Here is an 18,652-nt window from a genome sequence, read left to right as displayed (position 1 = left end):
TGTATGTGGCCCACCTATGTGTTGACTTCCTTATGAGGCTTATGTAAAGCTTTGAATTTTTCATGACTCCAAATATATTTATATACATATATATATATATATATATATATATATATATATATATATATACATATGGCTCTTTCAGCATTTTGGTTTTGCAACCCCTGACTTAAGTTATTAGTTTGACAATATAGTCAAGTCGTGTTTATTTGCATTATCATATTTCTACATTTTTTAAAAAGGATGATGGGCTGTACGTGGCCCACGGGCCGCAGATTTCCCACACCTCTCCTATAACAATGAGAACTGGTAAATCTAAAACCCATCTACTACGCAGAGTCCTGACCCAAAAACTGAGAATTGAGAAATTTCGACACTCCTCTGCCAAAGTAGCATATTGCCCCGCATGGTGCCTCGTTAACATGGAGATACTTCCTCTCCCCCGCCGTGCGTCCTTTAGGCGAGCCGCACCCGGTTTGAACCCCCGTTTTTGTGAGAGCACCCCCTAGGCTGGCTCGTGTAGCCTGGAGCCCGATCTCCCGGACCCCTGCCCAGACGATCGTGTCAGACCTCGACAGCACCGGCACTTCCAAGCAGATGCCGTGCCGTCGCCATCCCACCTGCCCCTGTCATGCCACGCCGTCCAAATGAGACAGGCTGTGTCTCCGCCGCCACTGACCTTTCGAAGAAATGATTCAATCTGGCACTGTCCTCACTGCGTTTCCCATTGAATTTTATGAGACCCTGGCAGGTGGACAGTCGGGCCCGGTAGCTCGCTCTCTTTGGAAGAAAATATTCTACGTTTCAAGATCTGACGCAACGATTTGGTGTCTTTTGGAAGCAAATGGAGGGGCTAGATCTTTAATGAACGTGTGCCCCCTTAAACTCATCTCCCATCTCATTAGCTGCACCGCTTATCCTCAGCAGGGTCACGGGGGTGCTAAAGCCTATCCCAGCAATCATCGGGCAGTGGGCAGGGGACACCCTGAACTGGTTGCCAGCCAATCGCAGGGCACACAGGGACAGACAACTCGCTCGTTTATTCACTCCTAGGGAAAATTTGAACCGTCCAAACCACCTGAAATGCATGTCTTTGGAATGTGGGAGGAAACCGGAGTTCCCGGAGGAAACCCACCCAAGCACGGGGAGAACATACAAACTCCGCACAGGAAGTCCGGTAGCTGGATTTGAACCCACACAGGAGGTTCCCAAGACCTTAGAAATGTGCCGCACGCGCGCTAACCACTGCGCCGCCGTGCTAAACCCCCATCCCCCCCTAAACTGTTGAATCATAAATATCACATAAATATCACACTGGCTATCTAGCTAGCAAACCGTAAAACTTAAGAATGAGAGCAGAATAGCTACTGTTGAAATGTTTGGGGTTATCAGGACAATATTCAAGTCAGGTCAAGTCATGTTTATTTATATAGCCCTTAATCACAAGGAGTCTCAAAGGGCTGCACAGACCACAGATTATTGCAAGCTACAGACTATTTGACACCATCCCCTGATCTAAAACCTACATGAGGGCAAGGAAAAACTCAAAAAACCTCAGGATGAGTCAAGTCAAGTCAAGTCATGTTTTTTGTGAGGCCCTTAATCACAAGGAGTCTCAAAAGGCTGCACAGACCACAGATTCTTGCAAGCCACAGACTATTATGACACCATCCCCTGATCTAAAACCTACATGAGGGCAAGGAAAAACTCAAAACAACTCAGGATGAGTCAAGTCAAGTCATGTTTTTTTGTGAGGCCTTAATCACAAGGAGTCTCAAAAGGCTGCACAGACCACAGATTATTGCAAGCTACAGACTATTATGACACCATCCCCTGATCTAAAACCTACTTGAGGGCAAGGAAAAACTCAAAAAACCTCAGGATGAGTCAAGTCAAGTCATGTTTTTTTGTGAGGCCCTTTATCACAAGGAATCTCAAAGGGCTGCACAGACCACAGATTATTGCAAGCTACAGACTATTATTACACCATCCCCTGATCTATAACCTACATGAGGGCAAGGAAAACTAAAAAACCTCAGCATGAGGAAAATAAAGAAACTTTGAGAAGGGGTCGCACACGAGGTAATCCCCCTTCCAGGATGCCCAGTGTCATTTCCATGAAAAGTCACTCTTTTTCTAGTGATCAAATGAGTTCCTTAATAAATTGAAAGCCTAGTCAAGACATTGAGAACATTGGAATGTTTTTATAAAAAACATATCCTTCAAACTGCTTTTTGTTTAAGAATGGAAATCTCTAAGCAACCCCAATTTTTTGAATGGCAGTGTATTTAAACATCTATTATACTTTTCGATATACAAGTTTATGAAACTCTGGTGGGACTGATTACATACCCTATTAAACCCCCTTTGTATGGAAACACTGCTTCGAAATGGCCAGCTGAATTCAAACCATTTTCCCTTGCCGCTGTTTTTCTATTCCGCCAGTTCAATTTAGCCGAAAACAAGAAAAGCCGGGTAAGAAGTACGAGGCCACTCTCCGACTTTTCTCTGGGCTCCCGTTGGTGTGATATTGTGGCCATTGCCGGCCCATTAATAGCATGATAGGAATCTATACGGAAGATCCCCGGCTCCATTGTGGTGTGCCTTCTTTCATACGCTTCCCTCATTTATTTCTTTATTGGCCCTCAGAGGGTTGATTTGCCTGCTCCGGCTCTCAAAGCTTTCCGACATGCAGTCCTCTATCAGTCTATTTTTTTCATCTCACACTCTTTCTATTTGTCAGTTCAGCTTGAGAACATGCTCTTATTGATGTTTTGTATGGGGTTCTTTTGAAATAGTCAAATCCTGCTCAAACCATGCTTTACTAGTGCTCCACAGGAGAAAAAAACCTGAACCATTGGCAGAACATTTTCAGCGTTTTAACTATAAGCAGTGTTCCCTCTAAGCTGCGCACCGCTCGCACATTCTCAGCGCACAAGAAAATCTAGCCAGCGCACAAAAATGAGGGCTCAAAATTACTAATTAAGAAGCAACTTAAGTCAAAGTTACAGTGCATGAAGGTAAAAATACACGGGTTCCCCTGACGTTGTGTCCTAAATGCGGTATTTTGGAGTCGAGTCGAAGTAGAACGAAGTTGAGTAAAGTTAGTAGAGTTTGTCGAGAACCGGCTTCTTCGGCTGGGTTCACTTTCGGGTCCTAAACGGCTCTTCAGGTTGTTTTTGCTTCTTTAATCCCAACATGACCAAGTATTATGTAAAACTATGCACAAAATGACTTAAAAGAAGGGGGAATAGAACAAAAAAAATGAAAAAGTAGTGAAAAGCTGGGAAAAAAAGGAACAAAAGGAGAAAAAATTAGAAAAAAGTCAGAAAAAAAAGAAAAGAAAGAAACGTAGGAAAAAAGTAAATGGAGAACAAAAAGAAAAAAGTAACAGCTCGGAAAAAATAAACACAATGAGACTTTTTTTAAAGGAATTTTTAAAAAAAGAAGAAGAAAAAACACGGAAAAAAGAAGTAAAAGTTAGTGTTGCATTCAAATAATTTCCAATTCTATCAAGTGAATCTTGTTGCCAACATTGTACTTCCACTAAAAAATGTGATTAAGTACAGCTCTGTATCTTACAACCGACTAAATAAGCCCCCAAAAATGTTAATATTATGCGACAAAATATATCAGGAAATAAAAAGAAATGATATCTTGTGAAAGAATTGTAAGAACAAACGACGTTTGTAGGCCGTACAACCTTTGCAATAGTACATGAGTCAATTCATTCAAAAGAGAAAAATCATTTTGCATTGCCGGAAACTCAGCAAAATAAAACTTGATGTCAAGTTTTGGACATGTTTGATAATTAATTATCTTGTAACAGTTGGGATTATGGTTGCTCACTGTTGTTTCAAGCGTTGCTCATTGACTTTGTGTGAACGCTCAGACCCCTGGAAAATTACAGGGAACATTGACTATAAGGTGTCCATTTTTGAGATATTTCATTGTATATTAGTATTTTCTACATAAGCAGAATAGTTTCCTCTAGCGTTGCTGTGCTTTTGGAGTTGAAGGCTGCCTTGGGTTAAAAAATCTGGCTAAAGCCTCTGGCCTGGAGACCTATCCAATGTTTTTCATCTGCACTTACATTTTATATATTTTTTTAAATTAGTTTCATAAACATTGTATTAAACCACTCAGAATTAAATAAAAAAAATATATACAAAGTCCCCGTATAAAGCACTTAAAATTTGATATCTAGTTGTGTAGTATTTTCTAGTATTCCTCCAGGAATAGGAGTATTATGGTAGTATTTCCATAGACATATTTGAGCAGTATTGAGACTCGTTATGTAGATACTATGTGAACGCATCATTTTACTTCTCCCCTCACTGTATCTGTAGTATTTCAGTAGTTAATAGTAATGATAATAGTTCAATTTATTTGGTCCCTTTGGGGATATTCATTTTTACCCACTGCACCGGTGAGGTACAGTCAGTGCTGTTGCAGCAGAGCGTGCGCCCAATGACTTATTTACAGCACCTGGTATTCCCAGGCAGTATCCCATCCGAGTACTAACCAGGACCGACTCTGCTTAATTTCCCGAGATGTGGCTATCTCAGGCTGGTCTGGCTGTTAAAAGGTCAGTTTGTATTTTCTGGTTTATAACTTATCTAGTATTTTGTTGTGGTATTTTTGAAGTAATATTTTTATATTGTAGTATTTTGTTTGTATTATTATTATTATTTTTCATAATAAAAAAAATAACTAGCTCGGTGGCCTTGGGGGTTTGGCGCCCGCCCCGAGACTGGGAGGTTATGGTTTAAGCCTCGGCCGAGTCATACCTAAGACTTAAACATTGGTACCCGTTGCCTCCCTGCTTGGCGTTTAGCATTAGGGGTTGTAATTGGGGGGTTTGGTCACTTAATGACTCCCAACACCTCAGTTGGGTTGAACGAGGGGGCTGGGAATCCCCTCCTCTAAATCAATCTCCCAAAAAAGAGTCAGAAATGACTCGAGCCACCTACCACTAGGGGATATGGCTGTGGTATATATAATATATAATTAAAGTAAAATAATACATCAGTTCACTGTTTTAAAGCATGAAATGTGATATTTAGTTTTGTAGTAATTGTAGTAGACACACAAAAACAAATTTAGTTTTTTCACAACTGTTGCCCTTTACTTGGTATTTGATCTTTTTTTCAATTTTTGGGGGGTCAAAGCTCGTAAATAGGGTGTGACGGTGGGTCCCCAAGTCAGACCAGTTGTGCTGAATAATACTGTACACACGGTCCCTTTAAAACGAGCAACCGTTTCTGCCGGTGGGCTAAGAAGGATTTTCATTTGCAGTGTATCAAGCCTTCGTTGTAAAGAACTCAATAAAAAACTGAACTTATAAAAACGTGATAAATCGTCTGCCTCAAACGACGAGCAAGCCCGACTTGGAGCTCCCATTTCTGAAGGAAAGGCATAGCCTTTTATGTCACCGGCGTATTTTTTCCATTATTAGAGTATTTGCCGTGGAGAAATTAGCATCGCTGATCAGCAAGGGAGCTCAAATCTAATTCATTTCCATCATTTATTTAATTAGTTCTCCCTGCTTAATTGCTGCGCGTGTGCTGATCGGAAGGAAGACGTTCTGCGTTTGTTTTTATGGTTCTTTTCCTCACCCTCTCTTATTTTACAGACGATACGATGCACTCTATTGTCATAGGTTGGCAAAACATACAAATGTATCTTGTATTTTTCACACAAAAAGGCGCGTTCCCCAAAAATGTATATTCTTGTCAGTTTTTTTATGTATAAAGCACACTGGAATTAAAACTACAGTATTTTCTGTGTTTAACCGTTACGCATTGTATATATTTCGGGTATATATTAGTGCATTATATTATATCATATGAAATCATATCATATTTAACTCTGAAAAGACCGAAATGTTAGTTTTTGGTCCATCTAAATGCCATGACTTGTTCTCAAAATCTGCTCTGAACGTTGACAAATCTAATATCACCCAGAGTGATTCAGTCAAAAATGTAGGTGTCATATTTGACCCAGATCTGTCCTTTCAAACACACGTCAAGAATATTACTAGAACAGCTTTTTTCCATCTTCACAACATTGCAAAAAATCGCCCTATGTTTTCTCAGTCGGATGCGGAGATTATAATCCATGCGTTTGTGACCTCCCGTCTCGATTACTGTAATGCACTACTCTCCGGTCTCCCGAAGTCCAAAATCAAGAGCCTTCAGCTGGTACAAAGTGCTGCAGCGAGATTTTAACTAAGACAAGAAAGTTTGTTCACAATACCCCGATTTTAGCTAACCTGCATTGGCTCCCTGTTAGCTTAAGATGTGATTTTAAGGTTCTGTTGGTAGTATACAAAATCATGCATGGACTCCCTCATATCTTTCAGATTTGATTCCCCCCTATGTTCCGGTCCGGAGCCTTCGCTCTGAAAATGCTGGTCTACTAGTGACACTAATGTTTAAATCTAATCTTAAAACACACTACTATTCTATATCATATGAACAACCTATATTTTATTTTGACAATAAATGTGTATTATTTTCCCTCATGAAGGTTTTAGATCAGGGGATGGTGTCATAATAGTCTGTGGTTTGCAATCATCTGTGGTCTGTGCAGCCCTTTGAGACTCTTTGTGATTAAGGGCTGTACAAATAAACTTGACTTGACTCTTATGGTTTCACACGACGTGCTATGGAAAAAAAAGAAACTTAAGTCAGTGGAAAATTCCGCATAACCCAGCTTCACACCAGTCTTTTATCCAGACTGAATCCTGCTGGTTGTTTGATAAGACTGAAGCCCTCCCCTACAATAGTAAATCAGAACACTGCTTGGACGAATGTAGATGATATATAACAACTAAATAAATTGATACATTGAGACAAAGTAAATAAGTAAATAGTTACACTCAAATATATGAATAATCATAGGTCCATAATTACCTCTAAGTGTTTAACTTGATTAAAATGTCTATGTGATGATTAAAAGAATAAAGAGGGATACGACTGGAAAACTCATACAATTATGACTCTATATTCATATACACATTTCAATATAACAGGTGTACGTTTTCTTAAAATAATTCTGTGTAAAGCGATTATGCTGACAAATAAATACAAATATCAGCCGAAAAGCATCTCTCCATCGATGGACCTTGCTTGTTGCTAGCTGTTTGTTTAGCCCCATAAGACTTATAACATTGGTAAAATGGCGGCGCCCTCTGTTGGCTGCGGCTGCATCGGCTCGCTACAACGGGTCAGGTGTATCGACATTTCGTTCTGTGTACATTGTTACAAAGAATGACAATACAAAGGAAATTATTATTATTATTATAAAGTTATTTTCTCTAGGCCGTAGTTCAACCCAGGTTGTGGTTTACATATTTTTCGGCCAATTGCAGGCTTTGTTTTACCCCGCTTTAGCCTATACGAGCCTGTAAATGCTAAGAAGGACCCGCCTCCTTTACCTTTTAAAAACGTTAGCCAATAGTGACCGTTTCAAATGGCGATTGACACATTGTTTAGGAAATGAAACGCTGATATATATATATATATATATCCCAGCATGCACCGCATACTACTTTTCTCCGAGGGAAAATCGAGTCGGCTGCTGCTTACCGTAGTTGCGAGTCCTGTTAATAGTCATCCATATATAAGGCGCACTGTATTATAAGGTGCGTTTGAAAAAATTGAATGCTTTAAGGTGCGCTTTATAGAGCGGAAAATACAGTAATTTGTTGGGTTGCTTTCTTATTGTACATTGAATGTTTCTTTACCACACTTTCACAATCTGAAAAGTGCTATATAAAGGCACCCTTTGCAGAATACTACAAGCACTTTATCGATTCATTGTCGCAGCTCTAATGGGAATCTAATCCCGGTTTTAACGGTGAGACTGCTGACACCAAACTACTAGACCACTGGTGATGCAGATGACAATCGAAAAGGAATTTGATTTTATCTCATAATCACACTATTTTTGCTCACAGTGCCGAACTGAATTTTAGAGAATGAAGAAAACAAAGTCGTCCTGAAAGTTCTAAATAAAGGCGAAAAAGCGCGACTTGGGAAACGACTCTTTCAGTTTGACTTTTAGTTTTCTCCATTCTTTGTTATTTGTTTATGGCACTGTGAATACAAATAGTGTGATAATGAGATCAAATTGAATGCCTTTTTGTATGTCATCTGTATCACTGGCTGTCTTGTGGTCTCACTGCCACGTCCCAGGTTTGACTCCTGTTGCATACATTTTGCAATTTTTGTCAGCGATGTTTTTAGATTGATCAATCTATGCACAAATGCGGTAGTATACTGTAAAAAATTACTCACAGGTGTAAATCTTCTATGAAATGAAATTGAATGATCTACATTTATATAGCGCTTTTCAAGTCGAGACTTCCCAAAGCGCTTTACAGTGTGCTTCACATCTCCCAATTGCGGCCGTGCAGCCATGTAAGGCGCTAACCTGCTTATTGGGGGTATTAGGGGTTCAGTGTCTTACCCAAGGACACTTAGACATGTAACACGGAGGAGCCGGGATTCCAACTGTGATCTCTTGATCCCAAGACGAGCGCTCTACCTCCTGAGCCACTGCTCCAACCTTATCCACTGTATTTTTTTGGTAAACAGTATACGGCGCACCATGTTATACTTACAAACATCTGGCTAATAGTCTGAAAAATACGGTAAATCAATTCACAGACACTTGTTCACGGATTTCATGCTAGCTTTGAGTGAGCCAAAAACAGGCATTGTTTTCAGCTATGCTAAAAACAAGTACAATCTTCTGATAACTAGCTTCATTTACACCTAAAACTAAAACCGTCTTCTTCTACATCAAAAAAAGCGTTGTCTTCATAACAATAGGCATCAAAATATTTAGAAATAATCGTTTTGTTTAATTTACAAACTGCAAAAAAAAGTACTTTCCTGTTTTTTTCTCCCATAATGCATTTTTAGCCTTGGCGTACTTGAAACCCCCCCAAAATATGATGTATTTTTCCATCCCCACATTCGTAACTTTTGTCACCTTTTTGTTACCTCTCAAGCAGATGCTCTCCTCTCACACTCTCTATCTTTCATTACATCTTCCACCGAGCCCCTGCTTTCATCCCAGCTGTATTTTTCCATCTAACTCTATTTCACTGATGGATTTACTTCCCCTCCTGCTGCATTTTCCTAAAGGACCATTCAGCCCACCCATCTCTCTTTGCCTCTGCCTCACCCGCTTTCTCCCCCTTTCAACAGTCCTCCCTTTCATTCTAATCTTTCCCGTGGGGATTTGTTTAGAGTCAATCTCAGATCTCGCCTCTGGTTCCAAATTCCTCCACAACGCCAGTTAAAGGCTCATCCCTGTCCTAAAATCTGTCCCATCCATATATTCAGGCATCTCATCATTCATTTTTTATACGCAAGCTTCTTGGAAGCTATATTTCTCCCTGCCACCATCAAAACCTAAGCCCATGCATTAATACACCAGGGTTCGAACGGGTGTTTGAAATCCTTGAAAAGGTTGTGTTTTCCAGGAATTAAAATACTTGAATTTTGGGTAAAGTGCTCGTAAATGCTTAAAATTGTTGCCATGTTTCACGACAAGTCTGCATAAAAATGACACTGACATCGCTCTCGGCTGGCTTCGCTTTGCTATGGATTTCTTCCCTTGTGATTAATGGCAGCTGGCATTTGTTTGTACGGCATTGTCCTATGAAGCCTCAGCACCCCCTACGGGTCACACCCAAGATGACAGGTGCCTGATATACCGAAACAGGTCACTATGAAATGTGTATTTGGGCAAGGATTACGTTTTAAATACGGCCATTTATTATGGGCCTTGCAAAATGTTAAGGTAGCGTTTCCCAGTGGTAAATTCTGTTGGGAAAAATTCACTGCAAAAGAAAATGTAAAATACATACTTTACCTACACAGTGATAGTTACATGGGTATTGTTCTTATCCACAAATTTATTCTTGATGTACTCAAGATGTAAAAATGATATGTCTTGATAAATGCACAACCAAGATGAAAAATTGGATTGGTGAATTGCATATATCAGTGTTTTCGTTTGCCCGCGTCCCTGCGTCCTAGACGCATCATTTTTGCTGGGGACGCATAGTCTCAAAGCAACTTGCGTCCCCGGGACGCAACCTTTTTGACACAAATTTGTCATTATTACCCGATTACATTTTTTTAAACAAAGATTTACCGCACTCCAAACTTTTCATCAGGCAGATCCGGCAGATGTTGTTTTGGTCTCGCGGTTCGAGTTTTTGTCCGCACGCCGATATCGAGTCGTGTGGTGAAAAGTCCTTCTCTTTTTAGTGAACCGGATTTTTCGGCACAACTCATTCAAGAGAGCCGGCTCTCAAACAGCTCACTTGCTTTGATGCATTATATTACGAATTATTACGTTGTATAAAGAAGTTAAGAAAAAAAGGAATATAAAAGGAGAAAATGAAAAAAAGACGGTATATTACCAACAATAATTTGATGCAATAATTGATGATTTGATGATTAAAACTGAATGAATATATAGATTTATATTATATATTTGTCACCGATTTACAATTTTAACCTCGATAACATTAAATTTTGGGGACCCATAGATCTCTGTTGGGACCCATAGATTTTTGAGCATGCGAGTCCCCGGGACTCAGAGGTAAAATGAACACTGATATATATGTGTATTATATAAATTATATATATATATATATATATATATATATATATATATATATATATATATATATATATCCATACACAATTCACACCAGATTTCTTCTTTTAGTGGTACTGGAGAAATTGGAAAATTGACTTTGAAATTTCCTAAAAAGTGCTCGAATATCACCATGAAACAGGAGGAACTACCCTGGTATACTTGACATTGGACACAATAGCTGTCCCCTTCACTTTCTGACATGTCATAAAAGGCACTTAAATGGAGTTAGTTTGGTGATTATGGTTGAACTGACCTGTAGATGAGGGTTTCATCAGCTGTGCAGTTGTACTGGATTTGGTACATCCACACGACATAAACTCCAGACAAAGTTCCCAAATCCCACTGGACCTGAGCCGAGGTGGACGTAATCCCTTGTACTCCGACCATCCTCCTGTCTTCCTCATCCCCTTCGTCCTCCTCTGCAGCCCCGTCGTCGGTCATCTCCCGTTCAGGAACCCCGCCTTCACTCTCTCCGTTTTGGGCAGGATCTTTTTTCCCGTTGGTCACGTCTCCTCCACGCCCAGCACCGTTGCCCATGCCGTTGTTCCTCCCCGTGCTGATATCCGAGGATCCCGGATCAGTTCGCATAATCCCATTGGTCACAGTCCTGTTCTTATTGTTCACCGTCTTACCACCTGCTTCACCTCGGTGAGGGAGGGGGATTATTTTCAAGTCCACGGTTGCAGTCGCTTCGCCCGCTGCGTTTATGGCAATGCATGTGTATGCCCCGTCATCCCTGGCCACCGTCACCAATACATCCAAAGTACCGTTGTTAAAGGAGCTGGTCCGCGAGGAGTTTGCAATGATGCGGTCGTCCGGTGACACCCAGTGCACCACTGGCTCGGGGTCTCCGATGGCCCGGCACTTAAGGGTGGCCCTCTGGCCTTCCAGTACCCACAGCTTGTGAGTATGGCGGGTGATGAGAGGGGGCTCACATGTAAACTCCTCCTCGGGAATTGACCAGAAATACCTTCAGAGCAGAAAAGCATCGCAGAGGCTGAGTGAAATTGATCTTGAAATGAAATGAAATGATCTGCATTTATATAGCGCTTTTCAAGTCAATGACTTCCCAAAGCGCTTTACAGTGTGCTTCACATTTCCCAATAGCGGCCTTGTATTGCAGCCATGTAAGACGCTAACCTGCTTATTGGGGGTATTAGGGGTTCAGTGTCTTACCCAAGGACACTTCGACAAGTAACACGGACAAGCCGGGATTTGAACTGGGATCCCTTGATCCCAAGACGAGCGCTCTACCTCCTGAGCTACTGCCGCCCCATCTTCTCGTCATATATCGTTTTCTGACCTGTAGTTTTACAAGAGTGCTTATCAGTTCCTACAATTCTGTAATACATAATGCTAGAAGATGTTCATTTTCTCCCTCAATACTTTGTTGGTACGTGGACATTTTAACAACACGCTCAGGCTAGGATAGATAATGTTGACTATTTTTGCACAATGTTGACAATTTTTGCACACATATTGCACTAATACGACCCCAAAACTGTATGTAACATCCTACATGTCCCATATTTCTTGTGTAAATGATAACCTTTATCTTCTTTGTTCCTTTATATTGTGTAAATTATAACCTTATCTTTTTTTTCCTTTATCTTCTTTGTTTTCTTTATCCTCACCCGATAGATGTGAACCTGGAGTGCCACGCCCAATTTCGTTGTCACAATATGTTCAACCGATTTTGTAACAATGACAATAAAGGTATATTCTATTCTATTCTATTCTATAAATGCAGGCAAGAAGCCAAGTAGCGGCGTAATGACTTTTACAGTGTTAAATATTCATAAAGGGGCGGCAGTTCGAATACCGGCTCGTCCGTGTTACATGTCGAAGTGTCCTTGGGTAAGACACTGAACCCCTAATACCCCAATAAGCAGGTTAGCGCCTTACATGGCTGCAAGGCCGCTATTGGGAAATGTGGACCACATTGTAAAGCGCTTTGGGAAGTCATTGACTTGAAAAGCGCTATATAAATGCAGATCATTTCATTTTCATTTCATAAATTATGGTCCAGTCACTGTATTGCTATTAGCTGTGTATTATCCCTCAATTCAGCTTCTCCCCAAGACTTACAAGTTCAGTTCTAATTTTCCAATCATGCAAGCAAAGGAGTAGCGTCTGTGCAATTGCCAAAATACTTAACCACTCCCTCAACCAACCGCCCCCCTGATGAAGTGACTTTGGAAAAAATGCAGGGTAGAGTACCTTCCAGCCAGGTGGATTGGTGTGGCACAGGTCTCCATGTCGTCGCTGCGGATAAGCCGTCGGAGCCACAGCAATTCGCAGTTGCAGTGCAGTGGATTCCCCCCGAAATTCAGACTAATGATGGTGTTGTAAGGGGTGGGGCTTATTGCACCCGTCTGGGATCTGTAAAGGTTGCAGAGGAGCTCACAATTGTCCTCAAAAGAACATTCTACACTAAAATACACAAACACAGCCCACTTCTTTTGAACCTGATACTTTTAGTTCTGAATCGGTCTGCACCAGTCCTTGTTAGCTTTTACTCATCACCGACTTATCTGCCAGAAAAAATGCGATCCTTTTCAAATTTCTTAAAAATCTCAGTGGTGCCGAGTTAATTGAGTGCTTCAGATGCTGTTTGCTTGACAGTTGGAGCTCAGTGGTTGTTTGCCATGCTGTCTATATTCACAAGATGGTTTAGTGTTGCCCTTCTATAAATGTGATCACGACTTGTATGGGCCTCGCTTAGTCATCCTGAAGCCACTTAACGCTTAAGCGACACACTATATCAAACAAGCCAATGACTCATATGTGAAAAAGGAATGTGGACAGCAGATTTCTCCTATCTCTGACTTGAACAGCTGGCTCGCATGTTCTCATCTGTGTTGGAACTAAATGGAATAATCTGACAATAAACGGTTTTTAGAGAGTGATTTTGAACAAGATCCATTTTCAGCACATTTAATGAATTGTTTCTACCTTGCGAAGAGAGGGTCAGGTGGCAGAGTCCTAAGCCGGTTGGAAGTCATATCCAGCCTAGCGAGTTTATACAATTCTCCAAAAACCCCTTCGGCGATATTGTCTATGAGGTTATGGTCCAGGTTCAGAGTGTGTAGGCTGGCCATGTTTTGAATGGACTCCCACGGCACCCTGTTTGAAATCAAAGGACTGGTTAGTGCCAACAGGAACTACTTCTTCACAGTGATGCTGACTGATCTAAATCTCCATATTGTCAAGGACAGAGCTGGGCCCTTTACTTTGGATTTCGAATAGAATGAGTTATTGACTAGAAAACTTTGTGAGTTGAGGCAATTCTATACCAACAATATACTTCTAGAACTTACTTTCGAAGGTTGTTGTAAGACATGTCGAGATCCTCTAATGTGAGTAAGAAGTCGTCAAAAGCCTGCACGGACACTTTGACCAACTGATTGTTGTTGACAATCAAATGTTGGAGATTTACCAAGCCCGCCAGGTCCCTGGGGCCAACTGCTGTCAAACGATTACCTGCGAAGACAAAAATAACATGAGGTTGCAATTTTTCGGTTGCTGACAGTCGGTCCTAAACACTTCACCGTCGAGATGCAAGGAACGAAGACTCTCCAGATCGGCGAAGGCCATCGGTCGAATATGGTGGATGGTATTCCTGGACAGAGTCAGGTCGACCAGTCCAGTCATGTTGACGAAGTCTGTTCCTCCGACTTCCGTGATGAAGTTGTCCGCCAGCCGTAGCTCGACAGTGCGCCGGTCCACGTGAGGCGGCACAAACAGGAGACCCTTATCGGCGCACAGCGTGCTTAAAGATTCTGAGAGGTTCCGACACACACAGTGGAAAGGACAGGCTGACACCATGCCCCACGTCTCCCCGGCTCCAATCAGAGAGGGTAGCGAGCAGAATATGGCTAAGGTCAACCAATGAAATGCCGGGAACCAGGCACCACTTGGAAGCGTTCTTCTCCAGGTGCAGTGGGTAACGCAGGATGATGGGGGAACGGACAAGATTATGGGCGAGTGTTTTGCCTGATGATGCAGGTGGGGGTGTGTGTGAGGCAGCTGCTTCTGGTTGCTGGGGTTTGGGGTTAGGGGGGCAGGCATGGTAGAAGGCCAGGCTATCCACAGACCTAAACAAAAAAAACATAAAAATGTACATAAGCATCAGCCCAATTTTTGCCGTCCAGCCAGTACTACTTTGAAAATGCCACCCCAAAAGGCTGATCACAGACAGTCCCCATAGTAACAGTTACCTAGAAACCTGCAAGAAAGGATTAGGGATATGTTTGATGGATGGGCGGGTTTCCTTACGACGGTGGGTCAGCGTAACGAAATGGGGTCACCAGCCTGTTCGTCCTCTTTCATATGGCAAAACCCTCGCCAAAATAATAATGTCGATTTTGGCTGGTTCTGCTGACACTTGCGTTTGAGGCGTATGGCATGACGATGTGTAGCAATAAGTCACCCGAGCCGATTGTCATGCATGTGGGTTGCCTTGGCAACATGAATCCCGAATTGGAGGGCGAGTGTTGACAACAGGCAGAAGCGTTGTGCTGTCACTTAATGTCACTTTTCAGCCGGAGACCGCAACCATCATGTTGACAACCTAAACTCGAATTGCTACTGCCACTGCATTTCCTCTTAAATTTGCCCTGATTTCTATCATCTCATTCTTGTCACGCCTCTGTTTGCCCTGTTCAATTAAGAGAGTCTTTTAGCTTAATAAAAGTCAACGTTACAGTCCAAACAATAAAGGATGGAAGGACTTACGCTGTTTGTCATTTACATACTATGCATTTTAAAAACCACATTTTAAATTAGCATTTGTAAATGCTTTATTACAATTAAATGATACTCCAGACCTTAACTGTTCTGCCTTTTAGGAACTTATAGAGTGTTCAATTGCCCTGTTTTAGTTAACATGTTAATTGTTTGTTGCTAAAAGGAAACAAAACAGAAGCGCAGAACTTGGAAGCCAACTGTGTAATCCTTTTTTTTTTTGTTGCCTCTGACAATAATCAACCTTAAGAATGAAGCGAATTCTGATTATTAGAATATGCATTCTGGACTAGGGAGTCACTCGTTTTGCTGCTCCAAAGTAAAGCAGGGTTTTATAGACTAACAATTTAAATTTCTAATATTAACAGTCAATTTGGATCATATTCTTTATTTTGAACAAAATTCAACACACATGTGTGCCAAGAACATTTCAATTTTTAAAAAATAGATCTTGGCTAATAAGGACAACAATTAAAATGTTAAATCTTAGCAGTCAATCTGGAGAATTGTCATTTTTATTTATCTATTTCTAAAGAACATCTAACACACATTTATTCCAAGTTTTATTGATGAAAAATACATCTTGTACACAGACAAGATATTGTTTTATATAGCTATTCAATTATTTTCAATGAAAATTAAACAATTAGCTTGTTCAAAAATATGCTAATCATAGTTTTTTTCCGATTTGCCTGAATGCCACAATTAACTACAGTATTTATTTGTGTATAATACGCTTTTTACTTTAAAAACGTATTTTTTTGTGCGCGTTTTACAAGAGGTATTACTGTATCATCACATTGGTTGTAATGGGATTTGAACCTGGGTCGCGGTAGTAAAAGCGCCAAATTCTAATGTGAAATAGCGCAACGGAATTAACATTTAGGGGCGGCAGTAGCTCAGGAGTTAGAGCGCTCGTCTTGGGATCAAGGGATCCCAGTTCGAATCCCGGCTTGTCCGTGTTACATGTCGAAGTGTCCTTGGGTAAGACACTGAACCCCTAATACCCCCAATAAGCAGGTCAGCGTCTTACATGGCTGCAATGCAAGGCCGCTATTGGGAAATGTGAAGCACACTGTAAATCGCTTTGGGAAGTCATTGACTTGAAAAGCGCTATAGAAATACAGATCATTTCATTCATTTCTGGTACTGTGACTAAAAATACTGTGATAATGAGATAAAGTCGACTTTCTTATGTGTCGTCCAGACCACTGGTAGTCCAGTGGTTAGAATCCGGTGCTCTCACGGCTGCGACCTGAGTTTGATTCCCATAGTATGAACAAAGTTTGAGGTGGGAAAATATGAAACTGAATGTTATACCGATTTCTAACGTAAATACTAATAATCCGGTGATTAAAATTGTACTCATACATTTTACAATCAGCAAATTATAACAATTTTGGGTGAATTCTACACACTTTTTCATTTTGTTACTCAACCCCTCCTCTAAAAAGCCCGATCATCGTAAAGATGGGTGGAAAAATATGAATTCCGATTTGATCGACCACCCGATGCGTCTTTCTGCTCCGTCTGAGATCAAATCGTTATTTCATCTCCAACTTGAAGAACTTGGAAACTAAAGTGCCCATTTTTGTCTCTGTCAAAAGTACTTCCAATAATTTGATAGTACGTTGGGGGACTGAAATTGACTCCCTCTTTCTAGCAGCGTCCCATCGCTCTTTGTCAGCCGTCTCTTCTCTTTTGCCGAGGTGCCGCTCCTTGTGTTTTCCGTCTTGCTCACTTGGCTCCGGCGTGCCTCTAGCACTGCTGTAACTTTCCACAATTTCCTTGTCTTATTCCCTCAATCTGTTCCCTACTGCCTCGTCTGCCCTTGAGGCACCCCGAGACGGCGACGTTATCAGTTATCAGTCAGCGCTCCGTCTCGCCGCGTCCTTTCGTCTCCGTCTAATGTTGGACGCTACACGCCCCCTCGCTCGCCTTCCAGGCCGGAGCCACGTGTACCTTTGAACTCGCAATACTCGCCATCACGACCTCGCTATTTCGGCGACATGCTCCCTGCCCGCGGCCCTCCGGGACACAATGGCGGCTGTGCGATGATCGATGTGACCCTCTAAGTGACGCTCGGCTCTCTGTCCCATTTATTTGCACTGCAGCCTCCTCATCCAGGCATCAACTCCCGGTCATGACGCTGCTAATTGATTTTCTGACGGGTGGTGACCGGTGTTGTGCTTTGGATTTGATTTTAGGGCATTACCAATGTCCTCAAATTTGGACCTTAAAAGACACCAACTGATTGAAAATGTTGAAAAGCGGAATATTTGGCTTGTGTTTTACGGGAATTTGCTCAGGAGCAGGGTTGGGTAGGGTTACTTTAACTTGATTACTTTCAATTACTTTAGGATTACTCCAATACCAAATATGCTAATAAAAGACAAAATAAACTAAATATGAATAAAATGACTCAATTTTGTGCAGGCTAGGGGAGTAACGGAATACATGGAACGGCAAAAATGATGATGGCAAGCTGTTTGGATTTATTTTCATTTTGTCGCATTTTATGTTAGTTATGCCGGAGATCAAAGAGATCAAAGCCAGGAGAGAAAGCTTACCACGTGTTGTGAGTCATCATTTTATTCATATTTAGTTTCTTTTGTCTTTTATTAGCATATTTGGTATTGGAGTAATCCAAAAGTAATTGAAAGTAATCAAGTTAAAGTAACCCTACCCAACCCTGCTCAGGAGGTAGAGCGCTCGTCTTGGGATCAAGAGATCGCAGGTTCGATTCCCGGCTCCTTCGTGTCCTTGGGCAAGACACTGAACCCCTAATGCCCCTAAGCAGGTCGGCGCCTTGCATGGCTGCATGGCCGCTATTGGTGTGTGAATGTGTGTGAATGGGTAAGGTGAAGCACATTGTAAAGCGCTTTGGGAGGTTTCATTGACTTGAAAAGCGCTATATAAATACAGACCATTTTACCATTTCACTTTCATTATCACATATTTCTCTCATAATTTGATTTAATTCTCGGTTTTGTGCGCTGTTCTCCGAAAACAGCGCTTCGAGTGGCCTTCTCGAATTGTTGTGTCCCATATCAACAAACACACAAATTTGTCATATTTGTAAGATCGCTAGGGCGGCACGGCGGATGAGTGGTTAGCGCATCCGCGCCACAGTTCTGAGGTCATAGGATCAAATCCAATTACCAGCCTTCCTTTGCAGAGTTAGCATGTTCTCCACGTGCTTGTGTGGGTTCCCTTC

General features: G+C 41.5%; 2 protein-coding genes across 2 annotated transcripts in view; one reads left to right on the top strand and one right to left on the bottom strand.

Moving 5' to 3' along the window:
- Window positions 1-18,652, top strand: part of pcxb (pyruvate carboxylase b) — a 444,629-nt gene that overhangs the window by 290,449 nt on the left and 135,528 nt on the right. The window lies entirely within an intron of this gene.
- The window catches only part of LOC148356350 (leucine-rich repeat and fibronectin type-III domain-containing protein 4), a 55,705-nt gene that overhangs the window by 17,119 nt on the left and 19,934 nt on the right, over window positions 1-18,652 (bottom strand). Inside the window, exons 3-7 of the mRNA XM_088347025.1 lie at window positions 14,241-14,786; window positions 14,010-14,172; window positions 13,645-13,815; window positions 12,910-13,071; window positions 10,943-11,659 (exon numbers count right to left, since the gene is read on the bottom strand). Coding sequence (XP_088203151.1) covers window positions 10,943-11,659; window positions 12,910-13,071; window positions 13,645-13,815; window positions 14,010-14,172; window positions 14,241-14,760 — 1,733 coding nt within the window. The 5' untranslated portion in view covers window positions 14,761-14,786. The remainder of the gene's footprint in view (window positions 1-10,942; window positions 11,660-12,909; window positions 13,072-13,644; window positions 13,816-14,009; window positions 14,173-14,240; window positions 14,787-18,652) is intronic.

This window comes from Urocampus carinirostris, chromosome 11, assembly GCF_059441175.1.
Source record: "Urocampus carinirostris isolate Australia breed hairy pipefish chromosome 11, RoL_Ucar_1.0, whole genome shotgun sequence".
In the NCBI taxonomy this organism is placed as follows: domain Eukaryota; kingdom Metazoa; phylum Chordata; class Actinopteri; order Syngnathiformes; family Syngnathidae; genus Urocampus; species Urocampus carinirostris.
This window is presented reverse-complemented; position numbering and strand designations above follow the sequence as displayed.